We start from the raw sequence: 20,473 nt of genomic DNA on the forward strand, positions 1-20,473 counted from the left end.
CTACACAGCCAAGCTATTTTAGGAAACTGTTTAGCCTTTTATAATAAAAAAAACAAGACAAGAAGTGGGAAATGGTTTTGATTTATTTTATTTTTTTCAACAATGAACAAAAACTGTCCTTTCACATTTTGTAGGTATAGCATTGTTTAGTTAATAAATAATGGGCATTTTCACGGCATACACATACGACCTCTGCACTAACTGACCTTGTATTACTTTTACGCATTTCAGTAAGTAAGCACATGTTTGTAAATATTGACCCTATCATGCACCTTTCCCAAACATTGTCATTGTTTTCTGAACACTTCATTTATCCCATTTAAATATTATTTACAATATAGACCAGCAATAACAGAGTTAAGTAAAATATAAATTACAATAGTTAGATAATTGCAGACTCTCCATGTTTGGCATATACTGTTTATGCATTTAATTTACCAAAGGAGTGCATCATATTGCAGTATGAGTACATAGGTATAGGAGTATATTGCAAAGTATTTAATGATCAAGGCTACAAATAAATTTGACAAAGCAAAAATAAATAAATAAAATAAAATAATAATAAAAAAAGTAATATGTGTTTGGCATGCAGAATAGACAGTGGTCTACTCAAGGTCTACTCACGACATGTTTTATCTAAATTAACCATTTAAAGTGAACCACAGTTTCTCATCTTGAAGACACATCATGACCTCCTTAATCCAACAGCCCTTAAATAGTTGGCAAAATAGTTGGTGTTTTGGTGAATAATGTGTTGATGTGGAGCTTGTTTAAAAGGACCTGCCTGTTATAAATAAACCTATTCTCTTAGTGCATTGTAATGTGTATAGATTATTGCTTTGTTGTTTAAAGTATGATTTGTGGCTGTAATATCCAAACTAAAGGTGCCATCTGCCTTGAACTCTGTGGTTGGTGGATACTGAAGAACTGGAAGGTTTCTATAGTAACATGATGGAGAGTCTGTTTGCATGTTTATATTGTTTGTTTTCATGCCTCAGACGTAATCCTTTGTGTCTGTCTATTTCCCTCAGTGCTCAGAGGCTCAGAAGCTCCTAAACATAGCCAAAGAGCTTCTCCAGACTGAAGAGGCCTACGTCAAACGGCTCAACCTCCTTGACCAGGTAACGTTGCGCTTCTTTTTTTTCTTTTGCGTGTTTTTTGGATGCCTCTGGTCCAAATTTCAACTCCTAAATGTGCCAGTTGTCTTAGTGATTGAGATCAGGGCTGAGCTGGATTAAAACTGGCACTGTGATCCACTGGACAACAACCCTTCCTCTGTTGACTGGATTGCTCAGAGTAGTGTAAGCACGATCATGTGCGTGTGCGCGTGCATGTGTGCATGCATGTGTGTGTGAAAGAGAGAGAGTCTGTACATGTGTTTATATTTATACATGTGCAGCATAAATACAGCTTTGTCCCCACAAACCTGAGCATGTGCACTAACTGTGTGTCTACAAAGCAGCATATATTGGTGCGTGCGTGTGTGCGTGCGTGTGTGTTAACTACTTGTATGTAAATCCTGAGGATTAAAGATATGTGTTTCCTGACTCTTAGCTGGTTTTATAATTAGAAAGCTCTTTAAAAAAACAGTTTGGGCTCAATGATGTGACCCGCCTTTAGCTGTTTTGGAGGAGTCAGACTTTCAAATTCAACTAGGGGCAGCTGTTGTTCATGGGGTAGAGTGGTCGTCCACTTATCAGAAGGTTGCTGGTTTCATCCCCGGCTCCCCCAGTCAGCATATTGAAGTAACCTTGGGAAAGATACTGAACCCCAAACTGTGAATGTGTATTTTTGTTTCTGATGGCACCATAGCCTCTGCCATCAGTGGGTGAGTGATGTAGTGTAAAAGCGCTTTGTGTGGTTGGAAAGACTAGAAAGGTGCTATATAAGTACAAACCATTTACCAAATAATACTAAAAATAGTACTGTAAACAACACTCAAACATCATGGTCAAGTTCTTACACTTTTTTGTATAAATCCCTACTGACAAAGTGTATGAGATCATATCATGAGTGCCGATCAAGACGATTTACCTAATCAGTATTAGCAGTTTATCCAGAGTCAACGTGTTTGGAGCAGTTCCTTGTTTGATTTGATAAACAATCCAAAACCTAAAGATATTCAGTTTATTATCAGTGAAAACATTTAAGCAGCTGGAACACTTACATTTCGGTAATTTTTGCCTGAAAAAGGATTTAAACAATTACTCTGTTATCAGAATGATAACATGAATGAATGATAAATCACTTTTCTGTCAATGTATTCATTTCAGCTCTGTATCCAATGCAAGATCTTTTTCTTATCTTCTAACTGCTGTCTCCTGTAAAAACTTGTTTGAGACCCTGATTTCTGTCTTCTTTACTGTCACTGTTCATGGCCACTGTGCTCTGTTGGCTCTTTTGTTGTTTTGTAAATGGGTTGTTGTATTTAATTTCACCCTCTATTTCAGCCTCTATTCAAGTTCACCTGTGTTTGTGATGAGAATTTACTCCCGGTGGTTGAGTCTTCTTCCTCTTTGCTAAGTTCATGTGGTAGAGGAGATGCAGAGCTGCCCTATCACAGAGCAGCTATGGTTTATTTGCTGCTGAATGCAGAGAACCCTCCCAGTTAACTTCCTGTTTTTGTCTCACCATTTTCACATGACGCTTGCTTCCATGGAAACAATAGTGCCAATCTGACAGGGACGTGGAAGGTGTTTGAAGTGATGGGTGAAGCAATGTATCAGTGGAGTTGAGATGCATCATTATGTTTGATTTCGAAGCTGAACCAGAAATGTATAAGACTGCTACTGCCTGATTAGATTTTAATTCCCGCTGTTATTAAGTTGTAATAGTGCTAAAATGATTACTCAATTGATCTATTAGTCTGTTAGAATGATTGATGATCAATGAATCAATTAAATGGATTCTCCAGTGATTTAGCACTCCTATACTGTTGTGGGACACACAAGAGAAACTATTTAAGCAACCGTGGATGAGCCTTTAGTTCCTGGTGTGGGTCAAGCTCCAAAAACACTACATTTCCCACAATGCAACCAATAGCATCTTTCATTGGAGCTTCCCTGACACTCCTTTTAGCCTCCACACTTCCTGTTTGGAAAGCAGGCTTTCTGTTATAAATGTATCTCTAAGCTGAGTTAACTCTGATGACATCACTATGACATCATCAGGGTTGACAAAGCTCCTTTAGAGCTACAAAGGACATAAAACAACTGTTTTCACATGCTGAGTAGAGCTAACCATGACTAGTAAACAGATTTTGACTTGTAAACTTGGTGGAGGTCCCCTGTCAAGCAAAAATGCCAATGCCAAATTGCTGGTTCCAGCTTCTCAAGTTGCTGCTTTTCACTGTTTTATATAGTTGTAAGTTGATATCTTTTAGGTTTGGACTGTTGGTCAGACAAAACAAGTTATTGTAAGATGTTACATTGGGCTCTGTGTAATTGTGATGGCCACTTTTCATAATTCTATTATTAGTTTTTCATGATATATTTATCATGTCAGCAGTTTTTTTACCTTTAAAACTCAAAACTAAACTCCTAAAGTGGTGTATCTGTCAACTTTATATTTTGGCACATGAGCAGTTGTCATTTGAGGGTTTTTGGAAACAGCTGTTTTTTTCTCTGCAGGTATTTTGCACTAAGCTCACGGAGGCTGGAATCCCTCAGGATGTGATTACAGGAATCTTCTCCAACATCTCCTCTATCTACTGCTTCCATGACAAGTTCCTGCTCCCTGAGCTCAAGACACGCATCACTGGAGAATGGTGAGGAATAAACACTGCAGTTCAACGGCTTTCCAAAAGCTTCAGCTTGATGTTATTGTAGAGATGGTTTGGCTCGGTAGCGGTCAGTTATTCTGTTAGTGTCGGCTGTAAAGCTCAGACAGCTAGGCGGCACTGGAGGGCATTATTGTCAAGTTTTCAGTGGTGTCAGGTTGCTAGGTTGTGTGTTTTTTTTGTGCGTGTCAGAGTTGCAGAATATAGGCACAGTAAGCAGGAAATTTACCTCCAGGGTGTCAACATCAGCCACCCATAGATAATGACTCCTCTAGAGGGCTGTGTTTAGAGAAATCACATGTCAATTAATAGTCCCCCTCAGATAATTTTCAGGAACTCATTAAAATGCATTGGCTCAGACGGAGAGACTTAAAAACTGGTACATACATCCAAGAGACATCGACACAGCAAGTCAGAAAAGTGCACAGTAGGAAGAAAGTTCTTAAAAAGGATTCATTTTTGCAATTCCCCCATAATGTTCCTGAGATTAGACTCATTTTTTATGAGCTTTCATTTGTTTCTTACTTCTGAAGAGTTACATCAATGCTTCCTGTCTTATATATAACATTTGTTAGTCTCAAAATGAAATGTCAGGAGAAAAGATGAAATAGAGTCAGCTAGCTAAAGCAAACCTTTAATTACCAACCTTACTTCACTAAGTTGTAATCTGTAAGGAGATCTATTGTCCCAGCAGGTTTTGAGGATTTTCCCTAAGCTTAAACTCCTAGCATTTGCATCTATAACAACTGATTACATAAACAAGTAACTTTCAGCTTTCAACAAAGGCTTGTAAGATGTAATTGAACTTGTACTGAAAATATAGACAAGCCAAACTTGCCTTTAAAATGCTCAACCTTAAATGCAAGATACAGTAAGAATAATCAGCAAAATTTAAAACAATTGGGACTAGACTTTGATTATTGAATTTTCTGTTTTATGGACATCTTTTCTTCTGATCAGCTCCAGAGCAAAAAACTGTATATGAAATAAGGATGATTTAAAACAACAACTGTCTTGTCCATCGTACACAGTACAGTATCGTGTTTTTCCACATTGAAACAGTACATCATAACCATAGAATTACAATTGTCAATCAAGATTTTGCTCCCCTGCATCAAATAGTACTATATAACAGATATGAAGTTGTGAATTACTGAAAGAAAATAGCACCTACTGTAAGATATTTTTGTCCTTAAAAGGTTTTGGGACTTCACCCTTGCATTAATCCGTTTGTTTGTCGTGTTTGCTGTAGGGACTCCAACCCCCGTATCGGAGACATCCTCCAGAAGCTGGCTCCGTTCATGAAGATGTACGGAGAATATGTGAAGAACTTTGACCGAGCCATGGACTTGGTCAACACCTGGGCACAGCGGTCGTCACAGTTCAAGAGTGTTGTGCAGAATATACAGGTCTGTGTTTGTGTGCGTTGTCTCCTAATTAGATAGCTCCTTCGCTGTTTGTCCATTAATTCGCAGTATATTTCAAAAACATATCAACATTTCCTGTTAAACTACTTTTGACAATTGTTTTCTCATGCACAACTGCAAGTACTGAAAGAATCTGTTCACATGCATCCAGGGCTGGATTGGACAAAAAAATCAGCCCTGGAATTTTAGGCCGAGGCGGCCCACCAAAATCGGTCAGACACCCCTCACAATACACCATACAAGACTACAAGACAAGAATATATTTTAATAGATCTACTATTTTGAAAAAAATATTTGTAGATTAAATATTTGATAGGGGGGTTTGGAGGTCCGAGGGCGGCACGGTGGTGCAGTGGTTAGCACTGTCGCCTCACCGTGTCTGTGTGGGTTCTCTCTGGGTGCTTCGGCTTCCTCCCACCGTCCAAAGACATGCGGCCTAGGTTGATTGGTGACCCTAAATTGTCCTTAGGTGTGAGCGTGAGTGTGAGTGGTTGTTTGTCTATGTGTGGCCCTGCGATGGACTGGCGACCTGTCCAGGGTGTACCCTGCCTTTCGCCTGATGTCAGCTGGGATTGGCTCCAGCCCCAAGATTTTTAGCATTAAACACTTAATTTCCTGAATTGTGGAGACATTTTCTGCACCAATTTAAAAGGGAAGCACAAAATTCAGGTGGCAGGTGATAATTCACAATATACAAATATAATAAAATATAATGCAGTAATCAGTAGCTTATTATTATTTTTTGCTTAAGTTACTTTATTTGCACAACACAGAGCTTCTATATTTACACTGCATTGCAGTGCACTACACAGGGTACTGCAGCTGATGTTGAAGCTACTGCTACGGCAGCAGATGTTCAAGCTACTGCTACGGCAGCAACCAGATCGGTTGTTTTTGCGCATTTGGCGGCGTCTGTCTGAAGAATGTTTTTTTTTTTTTAATGGCCAGAAACAGAGAGCAGAGGGGGTGGGGGCTAGTAAGAGATGTGATTGGGTCAGCCCAATGTCAGTATAGAAAATTACCCAATGAACTGCTGTCCATGCTTTATGGGCCACTCGTTGGCCCGTTTTTTAAAAACAGTTATATAAATAAATAATGTATGTTACACCAACCCCAAAGGTGTGTCGGCCCACCGGGCATTTGCCAGGTATGCCAGATTACCAATCCAGCCCTGCATGTATCTAATGATTGTTTATCACTAGTATACTTAATACATAACCAGATTTTTCTTTTCTGTTGCTCAATTAATACATTTAGAAGATTGGAGTGTAGGTAGGGCCTCACTGAGCTCTACATTATAAAAATTGTTTTCACAATGAATCTGTTCAAATCGTTTTTGTGTTTGAACCATCAGAAACAGGATGTGTGTGGGAACCTGACGTTGCAGCACCACATGCTGGAGCCAGTCCAAAGGATTCCTCGCTACGAGCTCTTGCTCAAAGACTACCTGAAGAAGCTGCCTGAAGATGCTCTGGACAGAAAAGATGCAGAGAGTGAGATATTAAACCCGCTGTTTTTACTGTAACACACACACATGGCTCAGTCACAACTGATCAACTGCAGGTTGCAGAGAAGTCTTCCAGTTACAGTTTTCTGTCTTCCTGTCAACCTTTTTACCTTTGCCAGTAGAATATTTATATAATATTTAATTTGAACTTTTCACCTGTACTTGTTTTGTTCACCGAAGTGTGTGTTATGTCACATTTACTATAATATACTATTATGGTGTCATCGGTGTGTCTGTAAAGCAATTACCTCAGTCAGTCATTTTGCATATTAAATTAAATTGGAAAATAAGAAATGCCTACATTACAGTGCTCTCATTAAGATAAAGAGCAAATTTCTGAACTTGGTTGGACTAAATTTGTGCTGCCATTCAGCTTAAAGTGATGCAATAGTTAGATGTGGCATGAATACAAAAAAGAGGGGAAAACATGTCTACTCGAATTGATATTGCACAAATGAACATTTGTGGTTCTCCTGAGTTATATGGCTCCATGACTGTACAAGGGCAGGAGGAGATGTAGTAGAGAGCAGTGGGAGCCTGGAGGAAAATAAGTGAAACTGGAACTCCTGGTAGGCTTTTAAATGAAACTGTCTGAGCTGTCGTACACAGAGTCCATATCTGTTTAAACTGCAACAGCCACTTTTTTCACCCTGACTGTGAACAGTGGTGGTTTGTGCCTGAAAAACAGAAACTGCTAAACCCCTCCAGAGGTCAGAAGGAGCCAAAAATTCACTTCACTTTGTTGTATGTGAACACAGCCTGCTTGATAACACTAACCCTCTGTGGATATCACTGTTTTCTGTTCCACTGTTACTTTGCACAACTCAAAACCTTGTTTGGGTGCCAGTTGATGAGATTTAGCCTACATGATAGTATGATTCACTGTTCGGCTCCGTGATGCTAGATGTCATGATCGAGAGAAACTTAATATGTCAAAGGTTCCAGATTAGATTAGATTCCAGAAACTGACTTGCATCAGTCCTTGCTCATTCATCACGGATGAGAAAGGCCCACAGAATTTGGCTTAACTGACGTTTAAAATCTAAGTAGATCTTTTTCACACAATATTTGTAATGTTGGAAAATCCACCTTTATTAACATAAAACAGAATGTGTACAACAAAATAAATCAAATTAAATTAGGAGTTCCTCTTTAAGATAAACAGTCCTTATATTGTGTGGAGATGAGTACCTTTGCCTCAGTAATGCCCTCATTAAATGGTTAATTGAATCTATCTTAGTGATAATGGCAGAAAAATCTGCATCTCCAGTGCCTCTTGTTACACAGCCTGTTAGACAACTTCATTCCACCCTGATTCTTCAAATAGTGCTCTGTGTGTAGTTTTATATACTGCCTGGTGGAGATAGACTACACACTTAACGTCAGTGCGTCACTCTGTATGCCCAAAAAGTACATTTTGCATGATCTGATGTCCTCCCACATCCCTGTGTCCATTTACCTGAGCGTTAAAACTTCACCAATCCGTGTTGTTTGGAGTCTACTGAAGGGGTTCATCCACTCCAAGCTGAAAAGCAGTTTGTCACAGTTGTTTTGGCCTCATTTCCCGCGGCTGTGTCTCTTCTGTTTATGTAGGCCATGATTAAGATGTCTGACTCAGGTGCTCACATGCATTAGGACAGGGCTCTCTACTGGCTAAAAGCCAGCCTAATGTATACAGTGTGTTCAGTATAAAGCATTTGATCATGTTCAATTTGTATAATATAGCTAGTGCAACACTCCTGACAATCCTTATATTCCAGTGAGGCAAAGTGTGTGTGTGTGTGTGTGTGTGTGTGTGTGTGTGTATGTGTGTGTAGAAGAGAGCAGGGCAGTTTTACTCAAACAGCATTTTCTTGTTGTTAATTTTGGATTTTATGCAAACATGCTTACATTTGTACATGTGAATGCTTGTTACAGAGGCACTGGAGCTAATATCTACTGCAGCTAACCATTCAAATGCAGCTATCAGGAAAATGGTAAGACTTTGCTCAACACCATACTTCACTCTTCTGTTTCTTCTTTTGGTGTCACCTCTTTCTTAACTCTACAATAATCCTTTGCTGTCCCATTGAGCTTTAAAAAAACAGCTTATGTATTACCCAGTGAAAGAGTTGCTGATGCGGTTCTGTCAGTCAGCAACATTGCAAGTGTTAAGTCTGAGGGAGTGAACAAGTTGAATTAGTACAGACAGGAAGTTGCTGTTTCCTGCCTCGAGTTTCACAGCTTGAGCCTGACTGACTCTTTTTAACACTCATCCTCTTTCCTGTGTCTGGCCATGTTACTCGTATTTCTCACGTCCTTCAAACAATTTAAGCAGACAAGTGTGTTTTATGAATCAATAATGAAATAAAATACCTGCTTTCTGCCTTACTGGAAAACCCAACCAATGAATGACAGTCTCTGGCTTAGCTCCATCTGTCTTCTCACTCTAGTCTTTTCTGCTTCTGCTTTCCTCATCCTCCTGTTGTCTAATGGTTTCAGGAGAAGATGCACAAGCTGCTGGAGGTTTATGAGAGGCTTGGAGGAGAAGAGGACATAGTTAACCCAGCCAATGAGCTAATCAAAGAAGGACATATCAAGAAGATGTCAGCCAAAAATGGAACAGCACAAGACCGATACCTCTACTTGGTGAGAGGACTGACTAAGTGTTAAATGAAAGAAATATCAGACTGCTGGGGGATCACTGTGATTGTTCTTTTGTGTGACTGTTTTGTGTGACGTTTTGTGTGACATTTTTCTGTCTCTGATCTAGTTCAACAATATGGTGCTATACTGTGTGCCTAAACTCAGACTGATGGGACAGAAGTTCAGTGTCCGAGAGAGGATTGACATCGCTGGGATGGAGGTGCAGTTATGCTGTTTTTTTTCTGTTAGATGTCTTTTGTTTTCTCCTCTAGCATTTTAATTATTTATTCTGGTGGGTGCAAATGTCCTCTGTTTCTTGACCTCAGGTGCAGGAGAATGTGAAGCAGAACCTTCCTCACACGTTTGCCATCATCGGCAAGCAGCGTTCACTGGAGCTGCAAGCCAGGTAAAGACATTTCAATTGCCAGAGAAAACAACACTACAGACGCTGAACTAAAATTTGAGACTGTATAAAATAAATGAGATTTTATGTTAATATGAATACATAAAGTAAACTATATAAATGAACAATTCAATTGTGAAATGATTTAAGGAATTATTACAATTCAAGTAATTACTATGAAATGTTATTTTATTATTATTATTGTGTTAACAGAATTGCCTAAAAAGTACCTGGTGACACTCCTATTATGAAAAATGGAGTCACGTGTGACCTTAGAAAATGTGACATAAATTAAAAGTATTATTATTTTTTTTAATTGTATTTTGGTATGGTATTTTAACTTTTGAAAAACAGAAATTAAATTTCTATAATGAAATAAAAATTTACTCCAGTCTAGCAGGCTTACCAGCTGCAAATTAGCTATCTAGCTCCTATTGGCCTGTGTGTTTTTGCTCTTCAGAGTCTTTTTCAGTCAGAGAAACATATTTAAAATCAAAACACCCCAGAGGTAACTCTGAATTAACCAGTTAACTGCTGTCATTAATGCTGGCTCTTTACTTTGAGGCTGAGTGATAACCAGAGCTCACAAACCAGCTTGGCTAGTTAGCGGGCTAGGTAGGTAACGTTAGCATGTTCAATATGCTGAACAACTGCTACTGCCAGCTAGCTCCTGTTAGCTGTTACCAACTAGCTGCTATTGTAAATAGACAGACACAGTAACTAATATATTTTGCTTATCTTCACAATTCTGTACATGCTACCTACCTAGCCACAAACTAAACTGGTTTGTGAACTCGGGTTATAATTATTTATTTCAAAATATCTTATTTGAACACTTTGGAGCTTCATACATTCCATTGAGTGTGTAATTGCACTATTTGAGGTAATGTGAATAGTCCAAGCCATTTAATTGCGATTGTCTGTATTTTTTGTTAAGATAAATAATCATCATGTACTTTTATTTGTTTTACAGGACAGCTGAGGAGAAAGAAGACTGGATTCAGGCAAGGATCACACATGGTTGCATACATATACTAGTCGCACACCCACGCACATATGTGCACACTGTCTCTGTCTCTCAAGCACACTTGCAGCATTTTGGGCCTGTGCCTTTGGTTGTTCTGCTTTATTAGAGAATTAGGAATTAGCAAAGATTTCCTCCCCTCACTCATTAAGTATTATATTCTGTAATAAAGACCCTCGTTATTGTTCATTTAGCCCATTATAGCAGAGTAAAGCTGATTAAAACATTTTGAAAGCTGGAAGAGGAGGTGGGTGTACTACAGAGGGGGTTTGGGAGGTTTTACGTGTGTTTTGAGTCTATATGTAAGCATGAGAAAGGGGATGAGAGGGATCATTCTGAAAAGCGAAGGATAGTGGAATGTAAACTTGAAAGACTTTGGAAAAAGAAGGAAAGGTTTTTAAGCACTGCTAGCCTGGCACATCTGTGGACTCTTGACACTGGGCTTGAGGCTGTAGCCATAGGACCATGGTGCTTTTGGAGCTGTGATGTCAGAGCTGCTGTCATCCGCTTGGTGCGTGGTCAGGCGAGACAGCACACCACAGACGCTGTCTTTGTTCGCCAGTCAGGCACTTTAGTCACTTTAATCCTTTTAAGCTAAGTAACAGACTCTGTAGGATACATAACACAAGATTAGAGCATTTTACATCATGCTGTAATTTTGTAATTTAGCATATTTACTCTGCTTTTTGTCTCATGACAAAGCATAAATCCCTTCAGATGCAGAAGTGTCTGATCAATAATCTCTCTTCTTTTTGTTTTTCCCTCACTTTCTTCCGTGATCTCTCCACCTCTCCTCCCCTGTCCTCCAAATCTCTTCTGTCTCACAGGTGATCCTGGCAACTATCGAACGGCACAAACAAAACAGCGAAACATTCAATAAAGCTTTCAACAGCTCCTTCTCCCGGGAAGATGACCACCTCCCTGAGTCACCGGTCAGTCTCACTCTTCCTTAATCAATCGGTTCATTGATCTGTCAATTAGTGGGTCATCCTGTTCAATGAATCATGGTAGGCTAGTGGTACACCAAACGAGTTTGTCATAGTCTGGTCTTTGTCTGCCTGAACAGCTCTCCATCTATGGATGTGGTAGTATAATACACACAAACACACACATAAAGACTCTCTTTCTCTCGATCCCTGACAGTTTGCGACACGTAGCGTCTGTGAGTCTCTTCTCCCAGAACTCTCTCATGACCTAATAGGGAAAGCCCAACTCAAAGTGTATACAAAACTCTTATGGATCTGCTTTGACCCACTTTGTGCTGGCTGGAGCTGGACGCTAGCCAAACGTAACTTGACACAAGGCAGAGGACTAGATTCAGAAAGCCCAGACTGACACCTAGTGGTAGAGATATCTGACAGCAGGCAGAAGCTGCCGATGCTCAACATTTTTTTCCCCCCTTCTCCTCAGGGTCCCTGGTGCAACACATCCATCGACTCAGATGGTGAAAGACTGCATGAAAGGGTAAGGTACTACTGGTTCACACAGTGTGTTATTAGATATATTACCATAAACAAGTGGTGTCCTTAACCATTAACCCTTTAGGGGATCCCAGGGCAGAAATTAGCTGTGGGCCCCTATTGACTCCCCCATTTCTCCCACTGTCTGTGTATTGTGTATGTATTAGTTAGTTATTAGTGATTAACTTGTAACTTGATTAAGCCCATATTTATTTTAGGAATACATACCATGTAAATGCATTTAAAACTGAAATAATACCCTCCTAAAACTAGATTTTAAGTCTAAAGATGGCACCTCAAGATTATGTAATGACACAAGTGTCACCTTAAGACCTTGAGAATGATTTGGTTTATAGTGTAGTTTACATTATGAACACTTTTTACCAAAATAATTTGCAGGTAATCAAATTACCGTAAACAAATTATCACATGTTGAACCCGAAGCCCTGGGGCGTTTTCCTGCTTTGCCTTTGTTTATTTTAAATATCACGTTAAATGACTGTGTGATTGATCGGATTTGAAAATGCAATTTGCAATGTAAGCGCTCTGTACCTAACCTAGAGGGATTATAGTGCATTATCAGCAGCTCAGTTGCATTTTGTTTTAATCTTCTGCTTAATTTTCTATTACCAAAAGATTTTCTGAGCTGCTAGAAGACTGCATTTAATGTAATTACAGGGTTAGGGTCTTCTTGCATAGGTAAAACAGCAATATTCGTGTGTGTGTATAACTAGAGTAACTCCAAAATAGGACATAGGCATTGTTGCAGTTTTAAGCTTTGGATTTAATCATCAGCAGGAGCTGGTAGAAGTGTCAGGAAACAATAGGTAATTAATACCAGGTGTGCCAGCTGATTGCTCACGTACATCTCTGATGAAGAGATCTGATGAAGTCACAGGCCAACACTGCTTGAATGATCTCATTTAATGTTTTGTGTATATGGGCTATTGATAAGTGTCTATAAGCAGGGTAGGTATGACATCATCATCCTAATTGATGCAGTCAGCTAGCACACCTGGTATGTATTAGCCTTTACCTGTCCCTGATGATGGTTAAAGGCCCTGCACACCTGCACAGGTGTTTTCTGTTGTTCTGCCTGATTAGAGCTCTGTTCAGGATGAAATTGGGCGGAGCTATCCTGGGAATTATGTGAGGTCGAGTTCATGTACTATTTCCTAATCCCATTATTACAACGATAATGGGGGAGTTGTCCCACCAAGAGACACCAAGAGAGTAAAGGAGATGTCAGTCAATCACAGTCTGTACACGCCTATGCAGTCAGATTGAGTGATGCTGCCATTCATTTCTATGTGGAATAATTAATAACTTTGCGGAATGCTGTTTTAGCCCACTAGCCATGCTAGCTCCCGCAAGCTCCTGCAGGTTGTTTTTACAACCCAACCCACGCTATTTCCTGTCCCACCTACTTTTGGCCACACCACACGAGTGAATTTCACTATGTGGATTTCCGTCTGAGCGCACCATGAGAGGCTAATAAAATGCAGTGTGGGCAAACCAAGGGTGTGTACGGGCTAAGTAAAATAGATAGCGTGAAAGTGCAACAATAGCTTTTGTTCTTGTCTCTTTTTTTGGAGTGAACCTACTCTTAATAAATCAAATAATTTGGCTGATATATTAAGCTTAACCTATTCTGCAGCTTTTGTAAAAATCAATTTAAACAATGAGCTCTCACAAAAGATGCTGGTGCTGTGGCAGAGGTTTTTGTGGTGGTCCTGAAAGGTACATTGATCTCTGGCTGGATCACTGAGGTGATAATAATAATGCTGGCTTGACTATAGCAATGGATCCATCTGCAGTTTTTTTCTCATTGACCAGCTTGCTGTAAATGGACAGAAAGCTCTCATGTTATTTGTATAAAAGAGATACATTTCACTCTTTGTCCCACAATGCATCTATTAATAGCAATCTGACAGCCTGGACTGATGTGGACACCTCCATCTGGTCTCCTTTCTAGTTGTCTTTTAGAGAAGGATAGTGTGTCACTGTGGGTGTCTGTCTGTGTTAACACAAAGGAGAAATGGAAGACAGGCAGCCAGACAAACAAAGGGTGAAGCAAGTCATAGACATTCCTTTTGGTTCAGTTGTGCTGAAACTGAACTGACTGAAGACCTTGATACATGACTCCTATGTTGTGAGTTTTTTTCTTTTGTTTTTTTTTCCAGAAGACTTCCAGGAAAAAGGAGAAAGAGAAGCAAACGTGTAAAGGCTGCAATGAGAGCTTCAATTTCACCAAGCGCAAACACCACTGCAAGTCCTGTGGAGCGGTGAGCACAGATGAAACAAGAGAAATGAAAAACTGTTTGGTAGGATGTAGAAATTAAGGGGTGAAGAGAGAAGTCAGGGAACAAGTGGAAAATTTCTTTTGGACAATTAACTGTTAACAACTCTGAATGCCGTCTCTCTTTCTCTCCGTGTCCTTCTGCAGGCCATCTGTGCAAAGTGTTCAAAGACCTTGGACAACAAAACGAGCCGAGTGTGCCCAGAGTGTTTCGAAGCCAGCCTCAGCCTGGAGAATCTAGGCGTTACTGAACAGAAAAGGAAAGCTGCGCCTGAGGTGAGACACACACTTGGAGACAAACAAACACACACACTGAGAAACATTTAGCAGCATGTGCATAATAGTTTATTTTTCTGCCTCAATTCATACCAGTCCAATGAGATCCATGTCTCCCAGTATATGAAAAGTCAGTATCATCCAGGGTTCAGCTGGCAGATGGCACTGCTAGCAACAAAAAGAAAGAAAGAAGCACAGTAGTTTACTTATTAAGTCTCTGTTGAATACTAAAGTCCTTGTGTTATCTGAAATCGTTGTGCACACACAGAAACACACATTATACATGTGCATTTACACACGTTCATATTGAAAGATCAACTAATCCCTCTTTGATAACTATTATTATAATGAGATCTCAGCTTAAGGTCATCTCCGCTGACTCAACTGTCTGGCGGCTTCAGTTGTCTGTGCTTGTCTGTCTGTGGATGCCATGCTGTCTACCACTGATTATACTGAAAAGTTGACAACTACGCCAGTCATTTATATTACTGTGGAAATTGTCTTTGGAATTATTCAGGCTATTGTCTTAGCGACATGCTCATAATGGAGGGGAAATGCCTATCTGCATTGAGATTAGTCACCACATGGGGGAGATGTAAGCCACACAGGAATTAGACAAGGGGCAGCAGGAGCTTGAACACCTGTCTGTGTACAAATCTCACTGTGTCCTACATTGTCGTTACGTAAATGGTGAACAGCGGAAGATATGCACTGTCATTTGCTCATCAAATTCAAATCCCCAAAATGTGACACAGATGGATTTTCAGATCAGTAATGATCATTATTTTTACAGCACATTTCAAAACAGGGTTACAAAGCGATTTACATGGGAAAATCAAGATACATGCATACATACATTCATACATTAGCGATTGGCCTCTTCATATTTACTTCTATATTATCATCGTCATCTTTTCAGAGACAGACATCTCTAACGGGGGAGAACTGCCTGCTATGTGGACACCTTCAAGTGCAGGAGAAAGGGAAGAGCTGGATCAAGATGTGGGTGGCTGTCACCAAGGCTGAGCCACTGGTGCTGTACTTGCAAAGCAGTGGACAGGTAAGAGTTCAACACACACACACACACACACACACACATCTCTAGTATGTGTGTGTGTGTGTTTTTCATGTTCATGTGTTGTGATCCAGCGGTTAATTACAAAATATACCCTTTTATCAGTTTTAGGATTTAGGAATTACATATTTTATGCCCTTTATTTCTTTTACTTACTTTAATTATCACTTTGATTATATAGCACGGGGTTCACCTGTACGTTAAGCATTGCACAAATAAAGAACACTAAACATTGCACAAGTTGCTCCACATGACCACATAACCAATGTGCTTCAGTCATCTCTTTTCTGATCATCTTGCTACACCCGTCTGGTTTTTCTTTACGTCCTGTCTACTTCTCCTTTTTGAAGCAGGACATCTGTACAGTGTAGCGCCTGTGCACATCAGTGAGTATGTTTACTTCAGATCTATCCAATCCTCTCTGTGCCAGGTTGTCTGTGCTCTGTAGATTTGGGCCAGGAGGATTTGGTTGTCCTGCATCTGACCTCAGGTATAGCTGCTGCTGTCAGTGACGCCGCTCCACTGCGTGACTTGGTTTTAGTATGCATTGACCAGACGAAGTGAACTCTTTGGATTTACAGTAGTTCCTTGAAGTCTTGGCTCTGTGTGTAGCAATAAATTTGCTCGGAACGTCCCAAAGACTTGTATTTAACGAGAGGTTTACATGCTTGCCTAAAATAAAAAGATTTCCAAAGCAATCATGTTAGGAAAGCTTTTTGCTGGAGACTGTGATTCTCTGTCGTTCATAACGGATGGCACTGGAGTGAGCCTGTTAAAACCTCCCCGGTTTCATTTCCAAGACTAATATCCCAATCCCATGGCAGAAAGCTGCCATTCCGAAGATTAGGATTAATGGGAGTTGGATGAGCTTTTCCTGATTATACAGAAAGAAAGAGGGGGAAGGGAGAGAGGAGGACAGAGTTGACTATACATGCCTGGTGGAATATATGACAAGCTGTCACTTGCTGTATTGACAGTGTGTTTCATCTTTCCTTAGTTATGCCTGTTTAAAAGAAACCCAGTTACCCAGTACCGAATTTCTTCTGATCAACTTGTTTTACTCATTTCTGTAGGAGTCCAAGGGGGCGCGGGTGGTGCCTCTCCCGGGGTTTGAGGTGAGTGTGGTACCATCATCGGCAGGCGAAAAGTCAGAGGTCAAGCACATGCTCAGGCTCAGCCACACCCAGCAAACTTTCCTCGTAAGTGCCCAAGATGCAGAACTTCAGGCCAAGTGGGTGGAGGTCCTCTCCAAAGCTGCCCGCGGAGAAACGCTGACAGATACATCAACGAGCCTGACCGAACACAGGAAGAGCCAGTAGCGACCATGTTGGAGCCACCGGACTCGCTCCCTCTCCCTCCCTCTCCTGTGTATAGAGCACACATTACTTGAATTCACTTTACCTTGGCACTTTTTTGTTAATTTTTTTGCCCCCTTTTTGAAAGGACCACTCAATCCTTCCTATGCCACTTCAATCTTATCCTCATGACCACACAGCTACTCCTTGTTCTCTCTCTCCATCATTTTGTCTCTCTCAAACACACACAAAAACAAGAAGGACTACGCTATCAAGCCATCAACACCACTGTATGTATGTGTGGTTAGGATATTTTATTTTCGTTTTCAACTGCCGGAGAGGACTAAATGTTTTATTTGTAATATAGCTGAAGAAAGTTCCTGTATGATTTTTTTTTTTTTTTAAGATGAAGTTCCTTGTACATGTATAAGACTGTTGTGAAGCATTAAATGTGTTTGTCTTTCCTTTTGTGCGCAAGTATTGTGTGTGTTTGAGTGCGAGTCCCCTCCTGTGTTTATTAAGTATTGAATGTTAGTGTAAGAAACCTGCGCAACCTCTCTGTTCTCTTCACTCCTGCTAGGGACTCAGTGGCAGTTCAGTGGGTATTGTACAGTATGTATACTATAGTGCGATGTAAGGAAACAAAGAAAAAAATAAATTTTAACTTAAAGAGACACAGATGTGTACGCTTGTGGCTGGCCACCTGATGCTCCCACTGTCAGCTCCCAACAGACCCTCTCCTCATACTTCTCTTATCTATAGTGGTAATAATTCTCTTCCATCGTTGTCTTTTTGGACTCTGAGACCTCTAATCTGAGTCTGATCCATCACATTTCCACTCTTCCCGGTGAGTGTACACAGCCAGAATGGGATCACGTGGCCTCAATTCTGACCCTCAGCTGCAGGTTCAGTCACTCAATATTTCCACTTGTACATGCTAAATAAATCCTTTCCATGTCTCTCTCTCTCTCTCTCTCTCTCTCTCTCTCTCTCTCTCTCTCTCTCTCTCTCTGGACTTAGCAGTTGTTTGCCTGCTTCTCTCCCTTTGGTGATGTGATGGAAACCAAGTACTGTACTGTAAAACTGTTATTTCTGCCTTGCCCCCCATACCCTGCTCCTATCAGCACCAGCCTTCAAGCAAAAGTAGCAAAAAAAACCTTCTCATTGGATCTCTTTGTGCATGTAAACTCATTAATATTTATGTACCGTGCTATGAAACCCTTCCCCTGTCCCTCTTTTTATGCTCCAGCATTCATTCTTGTCGTACTGTAAGTGAGCAGAGTCAGCATTGAGTGTTTTAAACATGGATTGTGCGCAGTGGAAAAGCAGTCAAGCATATCATCAATAAACAGATGTTCATTCAGTGCTTTGGTGATGTGATTCATTCAGTACTACACTGTCCAACAAGATTTTCCCATGTCATGAGTTTCTCTCTGCAAATGTGTAGGCTATCTCTATATGAAACGCACACATGCACAAGCCCTACAGATATATTTTTGCTAAGGGTAAGGGAAAGACGAGTCGCAAACATAGTCATTGATGTTCATTCACACCAGCAAGAGATCTTGTATTTATCACACAAAACAGCATATGAAAACTGAAAAATGACTGATATTTGAGTTAATATGCTAATGAGATGTAAGAGGTTAATGACCATGTAGCATATACACCATCTATGCAAATACATTTCTGTGTGCATGTGTACATGTCATCTGCCTTTCACTTCAAGTTGATTTACTCATAACTAAAAATTGTGTTTAGGGTGGGTTTGGTATTCACTATTCACTATTTTGACTGAATCTCTCTGTGGACATGTTGTGGTGGCAGCCCGGCTGACGGTGTCCTGGTTCCTGGTCCTGAGCCCAGCCAACGACCCGCACCTGCACCTCGTCAGCCACCTCCTCTGCCTTCCAAACCTGCCAGCAATCAGCCTCATCTCCCACAGTACTTCTACCCCAGTTCTCCACTCCATTGCTGCTTGATCGTCGCTGCTCCTTACCCGGTGCCACTGATCACCCCAGTGCTCGTAAAACCTGCATGATCTCTTTTTCCCTGAGTCACTAACTCTTGTGTTTGTTTGTCTGTCTGTCTCTCTCAAGGTTCACTCACCCTCATCCTCAGTCGGCTCCCTCGTGCTTCCCCATTCAGCCTGCCACCACACCCCTCCGCCAACCCCCTGATCAGTTCTCCCATGCCTCCTCTCTTCCTCAGCCTCCAGTGTCCTTCGGCTCTCTGGTCTCAGTCTCCTCGGTTCCCCGTGCCTGCGTTTCCCCGGCATCCACCTCTCCCTCAACCCCTTCTTTCCCCTAATAAAACCTGTTAATCCCCAGAGTTGCGTTTGGGTCCACTCTGTCCCCACACCACACCGTAACAGTACTTAGCAGAGGGCAAAACAAAGAGACAACGTTCAGCTATGTAGGGCTATTTCACTAGATAACTGAAAACTTTGACTGGTGGCACTAGATGAAAAGGCAACATCACCAGAGTCAGTAGGATTCATCCTCTGTAGTTAATGAATGTATGTCCAATCTAGCATGGCTAATATTTATATATATATATATATATATATATATATATATAAATAACAATATAGATCTGTAGCAACTGTGGGAACAAAAGCCTTTATAAACATGTTGAGTACATGTTGCCTGCTGTGTGCTGCAATATACACTCAAAGGATTATTAGGAACACATACTAATACTGTGTTTGACCCCCTTTCGCCTTCAGAACTGCCTTAATTCTACGTGGCATTGATTCAACAAGGTGCTGAAAGCATTCTTTAGAAATGTTGGCCCATATTGATAGGATAGCATCTTGCAGTTGATGAAGATTTTTGGGATGCACATCCAGGGCACGAAGCTCCCGTTCCACCACATCCCAAAGATGCTCTATTGGGTTGAGATCTGGTGACTGTGGGGGCCATTTTAGTACAGTGAACTCATTGTCATGTTCAAGAAACCAATTAGAAATGATTCGAGCTTTGTGACATGGTGCATTATCCTGCTGGAAGTAGCCATCAGAGGATGGGTACATGGTGGCCATAAAGGGATGGACATGGTCAGAAACAATTTAAACGATGCCCAATTGGCACTAAGGGGCCTAAAGTGTGCCAAGAAAACATCCACCACACCATTACACCACCACCACCAGCCTGCACAGTGGTAACAAGGCATGATGGATCCATGTTCTCATTCTGTTTACGCCAAATTCTGACTCTACCATCTGAATGTCTCAACAGAAATCGAGATTCATCAGACCAGGCAACATTTTTCCAGTCTTCAACTGTCCAATTTTGGTGAGCTC

At 40.7% G+C, this 20,473-nt stretch overlaps 1 protein-coding gene across 1 annotated transcript in view; it reads left to right on the plus strand.

The window, feature by feature from the left end:
• The window catches only part of fgd (faciogenital dysplasia), a 54,789-nt gene extending 36,257 nt beyond the window's left edge, over positions 1 to 18,532 (plus strand). The window contains exons 5-19 of the mRNA XM_046043247.1: positions 1,032 to 1,121; positions 3,630 to 3,766; positions 5,031 to 5,187; positions 6,560 to 6,698; positions 8,630 to 8,688; positions 9,194 to 9,340; positions 9,465 to 9,557; positions 9,664 to 9,743; positions 10,714 to 10,744; positions 11,592 to 11,696; positions 12,175 to 12,228; positions 14,408 to 14,509; positions 14,671 to 14,799; positions 15,719 to 15,859; positions 16,948 to 18,532. Of these exons, the coding sequence (XP_045899203.1) occupies positions 1,032 to 1,121; positions 3,630 to 3,766; positions 5,031 to 5,187; positions 6,560 to 6,698; positions 8,630 to 8,688; positions 9,194 to 9,340; positions 9,465 to 9,557; positions 9,664 to 9,743; positions 10,714 to 10,744; positions 11,592 to 11,696; positions 12,175 to 12,228; positions 14,408 to 14,509; positions 14,671 to 14,799; positions 15,719 to 15,859; positions 16,948 to 17,193 (1,710 nt within the window). The 3' untranslated portion in view covers positions 17,194 to 18,532. The remainder of the gene's footprint in view (positions 1 to 1,031; positions 1,122 to 3,629; positions 3,767 to 5,030; positions 5,188 to 6,559; positions 6,699 to 8,629; positions 8,689 to 9,193; positions 9,341 to 9,464; positions 9,558 to 9,663; positions 9,744 to 10,713; positions 10,745 to 11,591; positions 11,697 to 12,174; positions 12,229 to 14,407; positions 14,510 to 14,670; positions 14,800 to 15,718; positions 15,860 to 16,947) is intronic.
• The last annotated feature ends 1,941 nt before the right edge of the window (positions 18,533 to 20,473 follow it).

Source organism: Micropterus dolomieu, unplaced genomic scaffold (assembly GCF_021292245.1).
Source record: "Micropterus dolomieu isolate WLL.071019.BEF.003 ecotype Adirondacks unplaced genomic scaffold, ASM2129224v1 scaffold_150, whole genome shotgun sequence".
Lineage (NCBI taxonomy): Eukaryota > Metazoa > Chordata > Actinopteri > Centrarchiformes > Centrarchidae > Micropterus > Micropterus dolomieu.